Here is a 14,229-nt window from a genome sequence, read left to right as displayed (position 1 = left end):
TCCTTTTGCTACACTTATTTCTTTTTTCGTTCCGCGATGGATTGGGCTGGGTTGCATCGAGCAGGTGCCCGCATAATGATAATGCCACCCCGGCATTTTCTCAACTGCCCTCCGATTGACCAGCCGTCCAGGCTAAGTTATGCTTCTCTTTATTCATCCATTTTATTATATTTATTAATTAATAATAAATTACTAAGCAAGCCAAGAGGATGGGGGTAGATACGTTCGAAAGCACATAAAGCAAAGGCTAGAGAGTTGGGCCGACGGAATCTATCATTCAAGTCTGGTGCAAGTGGCAATATTAAGGAGTTTCTTAACAAGTACTAAAAGCAATTGGCCACATGTCAATGCTAGCCCAGCCATTTTTTATTCCCAATGCTTCGAATCCATCATGTTTCTTTTTTTTTTTTTTTGGTAAAAATTCATCATGTTTCTTTGAATGACCGGTTTTAACCTCCTAGGTAGGTCATTCTTTTTTTTTTTTTTTTTTGGTAAAGAGGTAGGCCATTCTTTCTCCACGCTCCAACTAGTCGATGGAAAAGTCATCCTGCAACTCTAGTATGCCATCCAATCCATCAAAAGGGATGTCAAAAGACGAAGGAAAGAGAAAGGAAGAAGATCTAATATCGAACAGCCGAAAATTAGCTGGTTTCAAGTGCCCACCAAAAAAGAGAAAAAGAGGAAGAATTTCACACGGCAACGGCGACTGTCGCTACTTAGTCGAAATCCATGACCTACTTTCTCATGAAATGACAGAAAATTTGCATTCGTTACCCCCATCATTCATCAGAGTTTTCCTCCTTTCTAATGTTGATCAACTTAAGCAAAGGTTAGATCCTTGGGTCTTGATCGAAGGATCCATATAGTAGCGATTTCCGGAGTTGTATGCTGTAAATTAGAAAAAAAGATGACATGGATAGTGGAGAATGGATACACTGTAAAGGTCTCTATGACTGTTGTTTTATTGTATGACAATCCACTCCATAATGCTGCAAATGCCGCTTCTTGCCATTATTATATTGTTGGCCATTTTGCTTGCACCAACAGCTTGCCTTTTAATTCGTTTAATCATCTTTCTTCGAGAGTAATGTTTTCAGCGGAAGTTATTAATTCAAAAAAGAATGCTTAGATTGTCCTTATTGTTTCATTAAACAAGAGGCTTACAAGGACAAGTTGCCATCAAGTTGTCCTGTTCTTTGAGGATAAAAATCTTATCCAAAAATCGATATTTTTTTGAATAAATATTTTTTTAAATAATATTTAAATAAAAAAATAATTTTTTAATATTTCTTACATTACTAATTCTTTAAATAAGTTATTAAGATCAATCCATATTTTCTATAATATCATTTATTACATAAATATTATTATATATAATAATATAATATTATATATTATATTATAATATTTTTTATTTTATATATTATATATAAAATATTATATAAAATATTATATTATATAAAATAAAATAAAATATATATTATAATATAGTATATAATATTGAAATATATTAAAATAAAATAATATTATATTATATTATAATAATATAAAATATAATATTTTATAATAATAAGATATTATACCATAATATTGTATTATTATAAAAATAAATAATATTAAAATATTATTATTCAATAATTATATTATATTATATTATATATTATTATTATTGGGTTAAGGGTATATTAGAAATTAAATAGATAATATTATTTTTTTGATTGATAGAAAAATAACTTATCCACCTCCTAGAGGGATAAGATTTTTTTTTTTTTTATGAATAAATATTATTCATGAAAAAATAATTCATCTATCTAGAGAAGTATGAGAATATGATAAGTTGATCAATGAAAAAATTGATAAATTTTCTCATAATATTTATCCATCAAAAAAATGAGACCTAAGTATATATCATGCTAAACTTTACTTGAAAAATAGCAGCATGAAAATATTGGCAATGCTCGACACAAAATGGCACTTAAAGCATCGAAAATTATTGTGCAAAGTATGGCATATTATTAATTAGCTACTAAGATAATTACGATATTATCAATGGACACTATAAGAAAAAGAACTTTTAGGGATAGCTATTAGTGACGGCCAGCCTCCCTTAATTCTTTCTCCCCTCTTCTTCTCCCTGCCTCCCCCTCCTCTTCCCCCTTTCTTCTCATGCCGCATAGCCTTCCGGGCTGCAGCGCCGCCTCCTGGTTGGTCTAGTGAATATTAGCGATGGCGGCTGTGACGACTCTATAGCAATCGCTAAATACCGTTGTTTTAAATTTTTTTAAATATTTTTAAATTAATATTTATTAGATTTAATTAAATTAGATTTAATATATAAATTAAATTAATAATATTTAATTAATTTAAATTAATAATATTATTAATTTAATAATATTATTAATTTAAATAATAATTAATAGATTATATTATTAATTTAAATAATATTATTTAAATTAATTTAAATAATATTATTAATTTAAATAATATTATTCTCGAAAGGTAGAACTACTCCGAAAAGTTTTTCGACAAAAGTAGTCCTATTGCCTTCAACGGCAGGGCTTGTCTGAATTCGGATCAGGCTTCGGGTTAGGCTTAAAATAGTTCAGGCCAGGGTTGAAATAGTTCAGGCCGAGCTTGGGCTTAATTTCAAGATCCATTTGAATTTTGGGCCAGGCTCGGATATATCTTTGGCCCGATCTGAGCTTGGCTCGAGAGTGGGCCCGATGCTACCAGCCTGCATCCAATCTAAAACCAGTAGTACTTTATTCATAAAGAAGCTATGATGATTGCCTGTGCGAGATGCGCCTAAAGAGTTTAGAGAGAGATGGAGGTGATGCATTTATGTTCTTGTTGTTGTAGTTACAGAACAAGCTTGGCTGGTCTATTACATCGCAGGTAACTGCTTGTAGCCACCTCATGGTTAAAGGTGTAGAAAAACTTGCAATGCCTTATTTTTCAATGGCTAATCTGAGCCTTTTTTTTTCTCTTTCCTTTGTTTGCTTTGTTGGTCTCTGATTAAAGAACTATCTTTAAGTTTTTATTTTTTAAAATTTTTACTCCTAGTCTGCAGCCTTCTTACTTTGTAGCCACCTCATAGTTCGGGCCTATCTAAATGGGTTCGGGCCGGGCTCGGGCTCGGGCTAAGGTCGGATCGGGATCTGATTTTTTTTAAAATCATCAGGCCTAAGCCCGACCTGAAGCCTGAAAAAAAATTTTGGACTGGGCTCGGATAGGAATAGGGGGCTTGGGGAGGCGGCTGGGGGCTCGGAGAAATAATATTATTTTTGAAAGGTGGAAGCACTTCGGAAAGCTCTTCGATGAGAGTAGCCCTACTACCTTCGATGGCAGGGATTTGAGGTCAGACCACCGTCGAATTGGCTTTGGTCCACCCAAACCTGCAGTGCTCTATTCATAAAGAGACTATAATGATTGTCTATGTGAGATACGTCTAAAGAGTCTAAAGAGAGATTGATGGAGGTGATGCATTTCTATTTTTGTTGTTATAGTTATAAGGCAAGCTTGGATGGTCTGTTACATCACGGCAATCGCTTGCAGCCACTTCATGATTAAAGGTGCAGAGGAACTTGCAATGTCTTATTTTTCAATGGCAGATTTGAGCCTTCTTCTTTTTCTCTTTTCCTTATTTACTTTATTGGTCTCGATTTAAGTACTATTTTTAAGTTTTTATTTTATTTTTTTTTAAAAAAATTTACTTCTAGTTTGCAACCTTCTTACTTTGCAGCCACCTTATGATTCGGACCTGTTCAAATAGGTTTGGGCCAGGCTCGGGCTTTAGCCAGGGCCGGGCTCAGATATGATTTTTTCTAAAATCATCGGGCTTAAGCCCGACCCAAAGCTCAAAAAAATTTTCGAATCAGGCTCGGATAGGGGTAGGGCTTGGTTCGGCCCGACCCAATTCCAACCATAACTATGATAATGATTTTGGATCGGACCCCTTTGCCGGATCGGCCCCCCTGCCACCTTCCCCTTCCCCCTCCCCCCTCCCCTTGTCGGATCGGATCCGCAGTCGCCTCCCCCTTCTCTCTAAGGCCCTTACTGGATCAAACCACCCATCGCCTCCCCGTTCTCCCCCTGCCCCTCTCCTTATCGGATCGGACCCGCGGTCCCAGTGAAATTAGATAGATTTAGTGTGAATGAAAAAATGAAGTTGCAAGCAGTTGAAAATATGCCTTAGTACCATCCCTTTGTCATTACACATCGCAACCAGATCATTGCAAAACTGAGAGATATCATTTGTGGAATATGTGAAAAATTTAAGCATGTCCAGTATTCTATAGTTCCACCATTAACCATTCTATAACCAAGAGACATCTAGACTTTTGTATTCAAAAAGAAAAACTTTGATCACCTTGTTGATCATATTCCACTGACCCATAATAGGATTGCACATCTTCTCCCTCCCAGAGTCATGATACTTTAGCTGAAGCATTTGAAAGATGTGATCTCACATTACTACAGATGAACTACTTTCAGATAAGTATGATGAATACAAGTGTAAGATACCTTTAGAGGTGGCAAGACTCGGGCATCAATTGCAGCAAGCTAATTTCTAACCACGATTCCAAACTCTTTTGCATACTTATTATGAGAAAAATCTGTAATATTTGAACTCGAGATGCACACTTGAAAGGTAGAATCAAGTCAAGAAACAAGAAAGATTTAAACCTCCAGGATATTGCGCTCCCTATCTTGAGGGCGTTAGCATATAAAGGTTAATATTTCTGTTACTTATTGCTCATTCAGTTGAGCTCGTTGTTATAGCCATCACCGCAGATAAGTCAAGTAGTATTAATAAATTTTTTATCTGCTTTAAATTTTTATATTTAGAAGCTTCACATAGTTAGGCTTGAGTTGGAGGAAGGAGATCTAGGGGTCAAAAATCAATCTTCCTATCTGATGGGTGGGATAGAGGTGTAGATACGTTCGTATCATCGAATGAGATATGTAGGAATAATTCGTTCAAGAATCGAAGGAGTATATCGTAATATACTCCTCTATACCGATTTAGACGAGATGAAAGGGATGAGTACAAGAGGATCAAAATTTAATTTAACCATCCGATGGATGGATCGGAGGTATTTATAGCTCCGTATCATCGAATGAAATATATAGGAACAATCCGTTCGAGAATTGAAGTAATATATTAAAATATATCCTTCTGTGCCCATTTAAGTTTGAGGCGATCAATTACAGTAGTTTGTCAGTTTCAATTAACTTAGTTACAGATCATTAGGTTATTGACCAATAAAATACGTCATTTTAAATCTTGCATTGCCATCCAAAATTATATAATTAATCTATGAATCTATTTATTTTTATTTTCAAAGATTATTGATTATATTTTCTAAAGGTTAGAGCCGTCACAGTCAAGAAGAGAGCTCTCATACAGCCAGCTCATATGGTTCTGTGCTAGACATACCATGCAGTAAACTCTAATAGTTTAGATATTTTTTTATATTTTTTTATTTTTTATTATTTAATATAATATTCTTTATGATGTCTTGATATTCTTAGGTTCGAACGATGTGGGGTCACTTGTGACCCCATAATCATACGACCACAGTCACACGAAGCAGCATCCAGCTCTCACAATCAGTAGCGTGGTAGAGGATCCATCCGACTTGTGAAATCTTTAACTTGGTTGGAGGATAGAGAGCTCATCCACATTTAGAGCCGCTCGTAAGTACTATATTTTTACTAAATATGTTTAAAATTTAATCATTTTAGAGTCTAATATTTATTGTTCAAAATCAATTTTGCAGCATATTTAGAGAGCCTTGGGTGTCTCATATGATTATTGAGATCATCCGACGATTGATACTGAGGCCAATGAGCAAGTTCTCTAGTTGACTGTCGGGGGCTCGTGATGCAACCTAGAATATGTTCCTGCTAGGTCAAAGATATTTAATTTTTAAATTCACGATAGATTTATATTTTATTTATTAATATACGCTTGCTTCTACTTGCAAGAGTACTATCGATTCGAGACTCCTCATGATGAGGAGGTTGACCGTCGGACCTTCGAGGAGGTGGCTACATGTAGGTTTCGAGATGGACTGTACAGCTTTGGCAATTCGTCACAGAGCACTCCAGTTCCGACTCACCATCGGACTAGAAGTCTTACACAGATCACTGGATGCGGACAGATATATCTAAGGTCCTCTGTGACTGGTGGAGCATTGAAAAGTACTCTGGTAAGCGGTAGAGGGCACGGCAGAATCGGACTGTCCAGCAAGATTGGATCAAGCACATGACGACTCCATTGGCACACATGTTGTGGCTCGATAGATTGGTAAAAATTTTATACTTAAATTAATTTTATATTGAATGGATCATATGTATATTTTAATTAATTTAATTTAATTAATTATTTATATAGATATAGTAGCTGGGTCGTACACTAAGACAGCTGCAGATATGGGAGGCACACACCAGTCTAGGAGGACTAATGATTACTTAGATCTTAGATCTCGATCGATCACAATAATAACTTAAAATATTATTTATTAAATTTTTGTATATATTGATATGTATGGATTAATAAATTTTTAAACCGTATAGATGGATTACGCAGAGTATCTCATATCGTAGCATGGTGAGGACCCATCCTCTCAGCCCCTCCTTAACTTCGAGGAATGGCTCAGAGCCATCGAAGGGGTCAGTGGAAGCCGGATCATGGGATTCAGCCATAGCTTCGATCCTCGAGCAATTCGATACTCTTTGCATCCTCCTTCGAGATCTCGATGATCCAAACATGGGGTGATACACATGTGGAGGAGGTCATGCAGAGGCTTTGGAGTCTGTGATTTTAGAGCTTTCGAGATACCATCCACGATACGATTATTGAGATTCTTCGAAATCTATATCTATATGATCAGCTGAGCTCGTTGTCACAGCCATCACAGTAGGTAAATCTTTTAATAATTTTTTTTATTTTAAATTTTTATATTTAGAAACTTTACACGTTTAAGCTTGAGTCCGGAAAGAAAATCTAAAGGGTTAAAATTCAATCTAACTATCCAATCGATGGATTGAGAGTGCTATAGCTTCATATCATCGAATAGAACATGTAGCAATAATCTGTTTGAAAATTAGAATAGTATATCGAAATATACACTTCCAAATCGATATATATACTTTCATATCAAAATTTGTTAGTAACGTTTTATTTTTTTTCATTACACGATACTAGGACATCCTGCTCTCATCTATCAGTTATTGGAGAGGATGTGCAGGAGAAGATGGAGGATGAGAAGGACGAGGAGGAGGATCTTATATGACTTTTTTGTTTGGATATGTATATAATTTTGATATTTGTAAAGTAGTATAAATTTATAAAATTATAAAATTTATATTTTTAATATAATATAATTAATTTTATATTTATGATTATCGTAAATAATTATTATTTTATTTATAACAGATTTTAAAAAATATAATTGCTTGTTACTGTGATTAAAATAGATTTTAAAAAATTTAATTATATATTTTAAAAAAATAAAAAAACTATTAGTTATGGCATTAGTGATGAGAAAAATTGTCAGTAATAGTTTTTAAAATTTTAATTAAAAAAATTAAAATAAAAATTATTAACGACGGTACTAGCGATAAAAATTACTATCACTAATAGTTTTTATTAAAAAATTTTAAAAAAATATTAATGATAATATTATTATTGCTAATATCATCGTTAATTACATAAATTAGCGATGGAATTTTTACCATCGCTAATAATAAGAATTAGCAACGATGTTATTTTTGATGAATTATTAGCAACGACATTCCATCAATAATAGTATTAATGATGAAAAAATAATTATTAGTGATAGTATTTAACCATTGCTAATAACTTATTTTTTTGTAATGAAGAAAGATGTATAAAGTATTAAACCCTCTCCTTACATTTTATATATTTAGAAGTGTATAGTTAAAGGACAAGCATTGCGGCATGGCACTGGCTCGAGGGAAATATAGGATATGGGATGGACCTATTTTATCATGTTTCTTTTGATATTATTTTTAATAAATAAATTTAAAAATTTTTACCAAAAAAATATAAAAATTTTTATCAAAAAAATTTAAAAATTAAAATTTTTTCTATCAATAAAGTTGTTGATCCCGTGATTAAAAACATGTATATTTTTCTCTTTCTTTCTTAATTTCAGAATATATTTTTTATCGATTTATATTATATTATCAGGTGATATATATCAAATAAATTAATCATCAAGTAAGTGAATACATATGTATAGATAAATTGATATATAGTTTATATAATATGAAGTTCACTAATACATAGTACATGAGTAGATATACATATTTAACAAATTAGTTATCTATCAATCTAAAATACATCTCCTAACAAATTCATATAGTTTTCAGAACATTGTATTCATCAATATGTACTTCATGGTCTGGTAATACATATTTCTCAACTTCCTGATATATACTACAAATTTTTTTGATATATATCTAACAATGATCTAATACATATTTTTAGATAAATCGATATATGATTTTTAGAAGATATTTTTTTCATGGATGTATATATTGGATCACTATTAAGTATGTATCAAAAAAAAATTATAATATATATCAAAAAGTCAATAAATATATATCATCAAACTATGTAGTATATATTGATGAATATGATATTTTGAAAACTATATATCAAATTATTTGAATATATATTGAGCTACTAAATAACTAATGTTAAGTATGTATCATCTTATTGTGTACTGTATATTAGTGAAATCCATATTTTAAAAATTATATATTGATTAATTAATTTATTTAATAATTAATTTACTTGATATATACTACTCATTATATAGATATTATAAAATTATTAATATTTTGAAAGAATGATTTAGATTAAGATTATAATGGATCGGATTTAGATGGAGTATATTATTATGCGTATTCAATTTGGATCTACTTTAAATTTTTTTTTCTAGAATACATATTTATTTTAAATTTTAATTAGATTGGATAAAATTTGTCTCGGGTTGGATATTAATGGACCGGTTAAAATCGCCTGTTGGGATGTGCTGACCGGTCCCTCTCACGCCGACTCACCGTCGTGCTTGCTTGACCGGCACCCGACTCTGTCGACCGACGACTACCGGCGCTGTCCGACCGAATATATGTCGATCGAGCAGACCCTCTTTCCTCTTGACTGGCCAAACTGTGGAGCCCGATATCTCTCGCAACACCTCCGACTATCCGTCGGAGGGTCCCTGGGTTTTTGCCCGACATTCCTCAACCAAGCACCGACATATAATCGGTCGACTCCTTAAAATGCCGTACGACTGCTGGAGACTGTCCGTCCTGACAGCGGCGCGCGGCATAGCCGCCCTGAGGCATTATCCCACCTAAGGCATAGGTCAATCCTAGTGATTTGACAGTCTCACGGTGATTTGACAGTCCCACGACGATTCTGACAGTCTTCGACGATTTGACAATTCTCTCATTGTCTGCGTCGTTAATAACGGCGCCATGCCGCGCCCTACTATAAAACGGAGAAGACAACAGTGCTGGTAGAGGTTCTTTTCGTAACCCCCGATCTCTTCCTCTCTAGCTCTCTCTCTCGCTGAGCTCTTTGATTTTTTTCTACTGTTGTCTAGTCTTCTCCCTGACTTGACCGTCGGAGGGTTTTCACTGGAGCTACCTTCGATCAGTGCGAATTTCTTTTACAGACGTTCGCTCTCGACAATCAGGTGACGAGGGGATTGACCACAACATCGCCGATCTTGATGTTGTGTGGTGTGCTTGGGGTTTTATCAAGAGGAGCCGAGGAAAACCACTATGCCCAGCAACTTTCGTAACGATAAAGACGGCCCTTGGGAAAAGGCTGCACGTAATTCCAAAGTAATGGGAGTATAATAAACAGCGGCCTAATAAAGCCCGAGAGGGAGAGTTTGAGGCGTTTCTTTTCCATTGCCGCGAGGTGACGATGCTTTTCGATTTGGTTAACGTGGGATTGAGAAGGGAAGAAGGGACACTTCCTTTATTTTATTTATTTTTCTCTCTCACTTAGAAGAGGAGCCAAATTTGTAACTGGAGTACCAAAAATGCCAAACAGCAACCGGATATGGATAACAAGTAGTATATGGACGGATGTGGAGGGTGAGAATCAAACGTGCCAAAGCCAACTTTATGTTTCGAGCTTTTAAAATAAACAAGAAATAAAAAAAAGCAGTACGGCTGGATGGATGGATGGATGGATGTGGGGAGAGAGGAATAGAACTGGTAGCACGCAGAGGGTTCAAACCAGACCAGAATAATAGCTAGCACGCATACAGGCATCCGCAACGCAAAGGAGATGATCATGGTCGCTTCCCGTGCGCCACCGTTGTTTTATTCAGATACGTGACATATGTATTATATAATCCGGGTTTTGTTTTTTCAAAAAAAATATTTTGATATGCGCACAGTAGAATCCATAAATATCTAAATATGATTTTTGCTGCCGCTGCTGCTCTTCTCATTCCAATCGTCGGGCGGCACTAAGTTTCGCAAAAGTGGTTAGCTTTTCGACATGATCTCTCCCGTCGGAGACCTTTTTGCCACAGGATCCGTCCTGGGTTTTGGATTTCGGAAGGGGAAAGGAGAGAGGAGGAGAAATAAAACATAGAAGAAGAGAAATAGAGAAAAAGAAATAAAGAGAGGAAAAGAGAAGTAGGCGGAGACTGGAGAGAAGCCGGACGGGGTTAGGAGAGAGGGAGCGACTGAGAGGAAAAAAGGAAGAAGAGTAGAGGAGAGCCATAGCTCTCGGAGCTGAAGACGCCCTTATCGGTGGCGAAGGTCATTTGTTTCTGCTCGGGCTTCTCGGTGGAACAGATTGCAAAGGCTATTACGAGAAACGATTTTTAGAGGGCATAGGAGGCCAAAAGAAGGATCTTCGCAACACGAACAGCAGGAGGAGAGAGGATGTGGGACCTCAACAACTCGCCGGATCCGATAAGGGACACGGCCTCCCCGTCCGACGAGGAGGAGTGGGAGGTGGAGGAGGAGCCGGCGGAGAGCTCCTCCCCGAAGAACGCCGTCACCGACGACAAGGGGAAGGGGCCGGAGTCCGCCTCCACTGCCGACAACGACGACTCCAGCTCCTCCGCCCTCCTCGTCGAGGCCTCCAACGAGGCCGATGGGGATGGATGCCGGAGGTTATTCGGGTTCTCGGTCGGCGGCGATGGCCGCTGCTCCGGCGAAAGCGAGCTCGCCATCGTGACCCACCAGTTCTTTCCGGTGGAGGAAGTGGGCGGGAGGGAGAGCGACGGGGCGGAGGGTCCGCTGCCGCGGGCCCATTGGGTTGGGGTCAAGTTCTGCCCGTCGTCGAAGACGGCCGCCGCCGGGAAGGCGATGGACGCGTCGCGGCCGATGAAGAAGAGTCGGAGAGGGCCCAGGTCTAGGAGCTCGCAGTATCGGGGGGTCACATTCTACCGGAGGACCGGCCGCTGGGAATCCCATATCTGGTGAGCCTTCCATCCTTACCCCTCCATTTCCCTCTTCCCTTGCCTTTCCTGAAATTGTCGAAAGGAATAAGAGAAGAAAGAAAGAAAGAAAGAAAATTACCTTGGAATTTGATTCGCATTTGGGGTTTTCTTTTCCCCCCTCCCCCTGTTTAACAAGCCATCATGTCAATTTATTCTTCCCCATTCTGTGTGCAGGGATTGTGGCAAGCAGGTTTATTTAGGTAAGCATCATGCCTTGTGGATTTGTACAAAGTTTAGGAAAAGAAATCGTGTTTCTGTTCCTTTGGATCGGAAATGGGTATTGTTTGTTTTCTTTGCTGGCTTTATGCCACGAAATAGCATCTTGAAATTGCTGATTCATGCCACGGGTTCTGATTTGTAGGTGGATTCGACACCGCCCATGCCGCGGCTCGGTAACTTCCTCCCCTATGCTTTCCATTGATTCATCACTTGTTTAGAGCGGTTCATTCATTATATATACTCCATCATTTTCTGAAAATATCTTTGCAGAGCATACGATCGAGCGGCCATCAAGTTCCGTGGGGTGGACGCCGACACAAATTTTAATCTAGAGGACTATGAGGAGGACATGAAACAGGTGAGAGTGAGTGTGACAGGATGGTGGTGCCATTCCTCTCTCTTATTATTATTATTTTAGACACAAAAAAATATATTAAGTCTTTGTGCTGCCCCTGTTTTCTGCATTGCAATATTGTTAAATGGTAATGGATGGTTGCTGGCAGATGAACAGTCTCACCAAGGAGGAATTTGTTCATGTGCTTCGTCGCCAGAGTACTGGATTCCCTAGGGGGAGCTCTAAATACAGAGGGGTCACCTTGCACAAGTGTGGAAGATGGGAGGCTAGAATGGGCCAATTCCTAGGAAAAAAGTATGTGCTGAATTTCATATCCCACTCTGCTTTGTTGGCAGCAGTCTCATGCTTTCTATGGTCTCACTTATCGTTGCTGTGTCTGGGAAATAGGTACGTGTATTTGGGCCTCTTCGACACCGAAGAGGAAGCTGCAAGGTATTGCCACTGCTGCAGCAGGCTCGATGGCGATGCTTGCCATCAGACCCTCTGGAAATTCTAGTAAGAAAATAACAAGCTGCTTTGGTCTTTCAGGGCTTACGATAAAGCCGCAATCAGGTGTAATGGAAAGGACGCAGTGACCAACTTCGATCCGAGCATCTATGCTGGTGAGCTTAGCGCTGCATGTAGGTTCTTGCTATGTGCTTGCTGCATTCTTTCTGGTTATAATCGAACAAATCATCGGGTTGGTCTGTCTCCATCCTGGAAGCATTGTTTATGAATTCGTGAATGTTGCAGCCGGCCACAGTGACCATGATCTAGATCTGAGTTTGGGGAACTCGAGCTCCAAAAGGAGTAGCCTCGAGCCAATGGCTGATGATAGCCCTGGTGGCGTGGATCAGTGTGTTCCTGTGGCCTTCGAGCAGAACTGGAGAGTGAGCATTCCAAGCACCAGACCTAAGGTATGCCCAAAACACCTCTTCTATTCGAGTCTCCTTTATTTTAGAGTCGTTAAATTTGCATTCGGCGCGATTGTAATATGCTCTCGGGTGTTTGATGACAAGTTTAAGCAACCAGAAGAAGCCGCCGGGATCAATTTCCGTCTCGATAATGCCTACATGCAGTCCCCAGGTCCACCCAGTGAGATGTACAAATACCCCGCCGCTTTCCAGATCATTCCCGATCCTGCTGGAGTGCGTGGCTCCCCCAACTGCATCTGACTTGTTATCTAATTCGGTTCGATTAATACTTGCTGTGGAGTCTTGTCTTTACTTGTTGCGTGATCAATGATGCAGTTTCCGGACAGCAACAGCGTTGGAGGGGGCCTTTATTTGGCGATACGTGGCGAGGAGCAGCAGCTGCAGCAGCAACACAGACAGTCGAATTGGGGTAATCGCAGTAGTATTTGGCCATCATCTCATGCTGTTGCCTCGCCCCATTTGTTCGCCACCACAGCTGCAGCATCATCAGGATTCTCACCACAGACGGCAAAATCGCCCCCAGCTTGGCAGGCAGGTGAACGGGTTCCACTCCCAGACAAGACCCAACTGAGAGATAATATTCTCTCACCACCGGGCGATCCATTCGAATCCCCCTTCTCTGCCGCTAAAATGGCCGATTCCGTTGTTTGTGCTTTCAGTCACCGGCTACCCAAATGAAGCCTTCGTGTGTGGCATTTGTAAACGAGACATCTCCCGTAATTGCTCCATGAGAGAGAGGGTATAAGAGAGAGAAAGAGAGCCGGTAGAGGTTGGAATTGAAGAATTGATACTCTTTGGATGGCTAGCTTGATAGTTTTTTTTTTTGCCTTCACCCTTTCTTTTCACCAGTATCAGTTAGCGGTGATACTCGATCTTGTCACCCCCGGAATTGATAAGTTGGTTCTCATGTTGTATCATTTATGACTTCGTAGGCTTGACGGGAATCTGAGAAAGTGGGACTGGGTTCCTCTGTTTGGGAGCCGGGCAATCTTATGCCCGTTATCATAATAGTTTGAAGGCGGGGTTAGCAGATTGCTAGAACTGATATTAAAAAGTAATAGTTGAAAGGGGATATTGTCAGCACCATTTGTCATTAAAATGGTAGATCTGAGGGGACTCAGAACTCGGAAGAAGAGAGGAGAGAGGGACCAAAAGCCCGAGCTGTCATGGAGAAAAGGCTGGGCGGAGGGATTCATCTTCTTGTCTCGAGAAAAAACGTTGATGT

General features: G+C 38.4%; 1 protein-coding gene across 3 annotated transcripts; it reads left to right on the top strand.

Annotated features, from left to right (window-relative positions):
* Positions 1-10,686: 10,686 nt before the first annotated feature.
* On the top strand, positions 10,687-13,921 carry LOC105052807 (ethylene-responsive transcription factor RAP2-7). Of its 3 annotated transcripts, none has more exons than XM_010933732.4 (10): positions 10,687-11,495; positions 11,691-11,716; positions 11,878-11,908; positions 12,006-12,093; positions 12,239-12,384; positions 12,478-12,522; positions 12,619-12,710; positions 12,823-12,986; positions 13,089-13,217; positions 13,320-13,921. In XM_010933732.4, the coding sequence occupies exons 1-10, from the start codon at positions 10,954-10,956 to the stop codon at positions 13,680-13,682; spliced, it is 1,626 nt and encodes a 541-aa protein (XP_010932034.2). In that variant the 5' UTR covers positions 10,687-10,953; the 3' UTR covers positions 13,683-13,921. The 3 variants fall into 3 exon arrangements, with proteins under 3 accessions (XP_010932034.2, XP_010932035.2, XP_010932036.2); XM_010933733.4 differs by having other exon boundaries at positions 10,815-11,495; positions 13,095-13,217; XM_010933734.4 differs by having other exon boundaries at positions 10,816-11,495; positions 12,619-12,692.
* The last annotated feature ends 308 nt before the right edge of the window (positions 13,922-14,229 follow it).

Source organism: Elaeis guineensis, chromosome 10 (assembly GCF_000442705.2).
Source record: "Elaeis guineensis isolate ETL-2024a chromosome 10, EG11, whole genome shotgun sequence".
Lineage (NCBI taxonomy): Eukaryota > Viridiplantae > Streptophyta > Magnoliopsida > Arecales > Arecaceae > Elaeis > Elaeis guineensis.
Note: the sequence above shows the minus strand (reverse complement) of the source record. Positions and strands in the feature narration are given on the sequence as shown.

Coding starts and splice junctions, on each gene's coding strand:
- LOC105052807 (XM_010933732.4), top strand. CDS start 10,954: ATGTGGGACCTCAACAACTCGCCGGATCCGATAAGGGACACGGCCTCC. Junction 11,909..12,005: donor ACCGCCCATGCCGCGGCTCG/GTAACTTCCTCC, acceptor ATATCTTTGCAG/AGCATACGATCGAGCGGCCA. Junction 12,385..12,477: donor GGCCAATTCCTAGGAAAAAA/GTATGTGCTGAA, acceptor TCTGGGAAATAG/GTACGTGTATTTGGGCCTCT.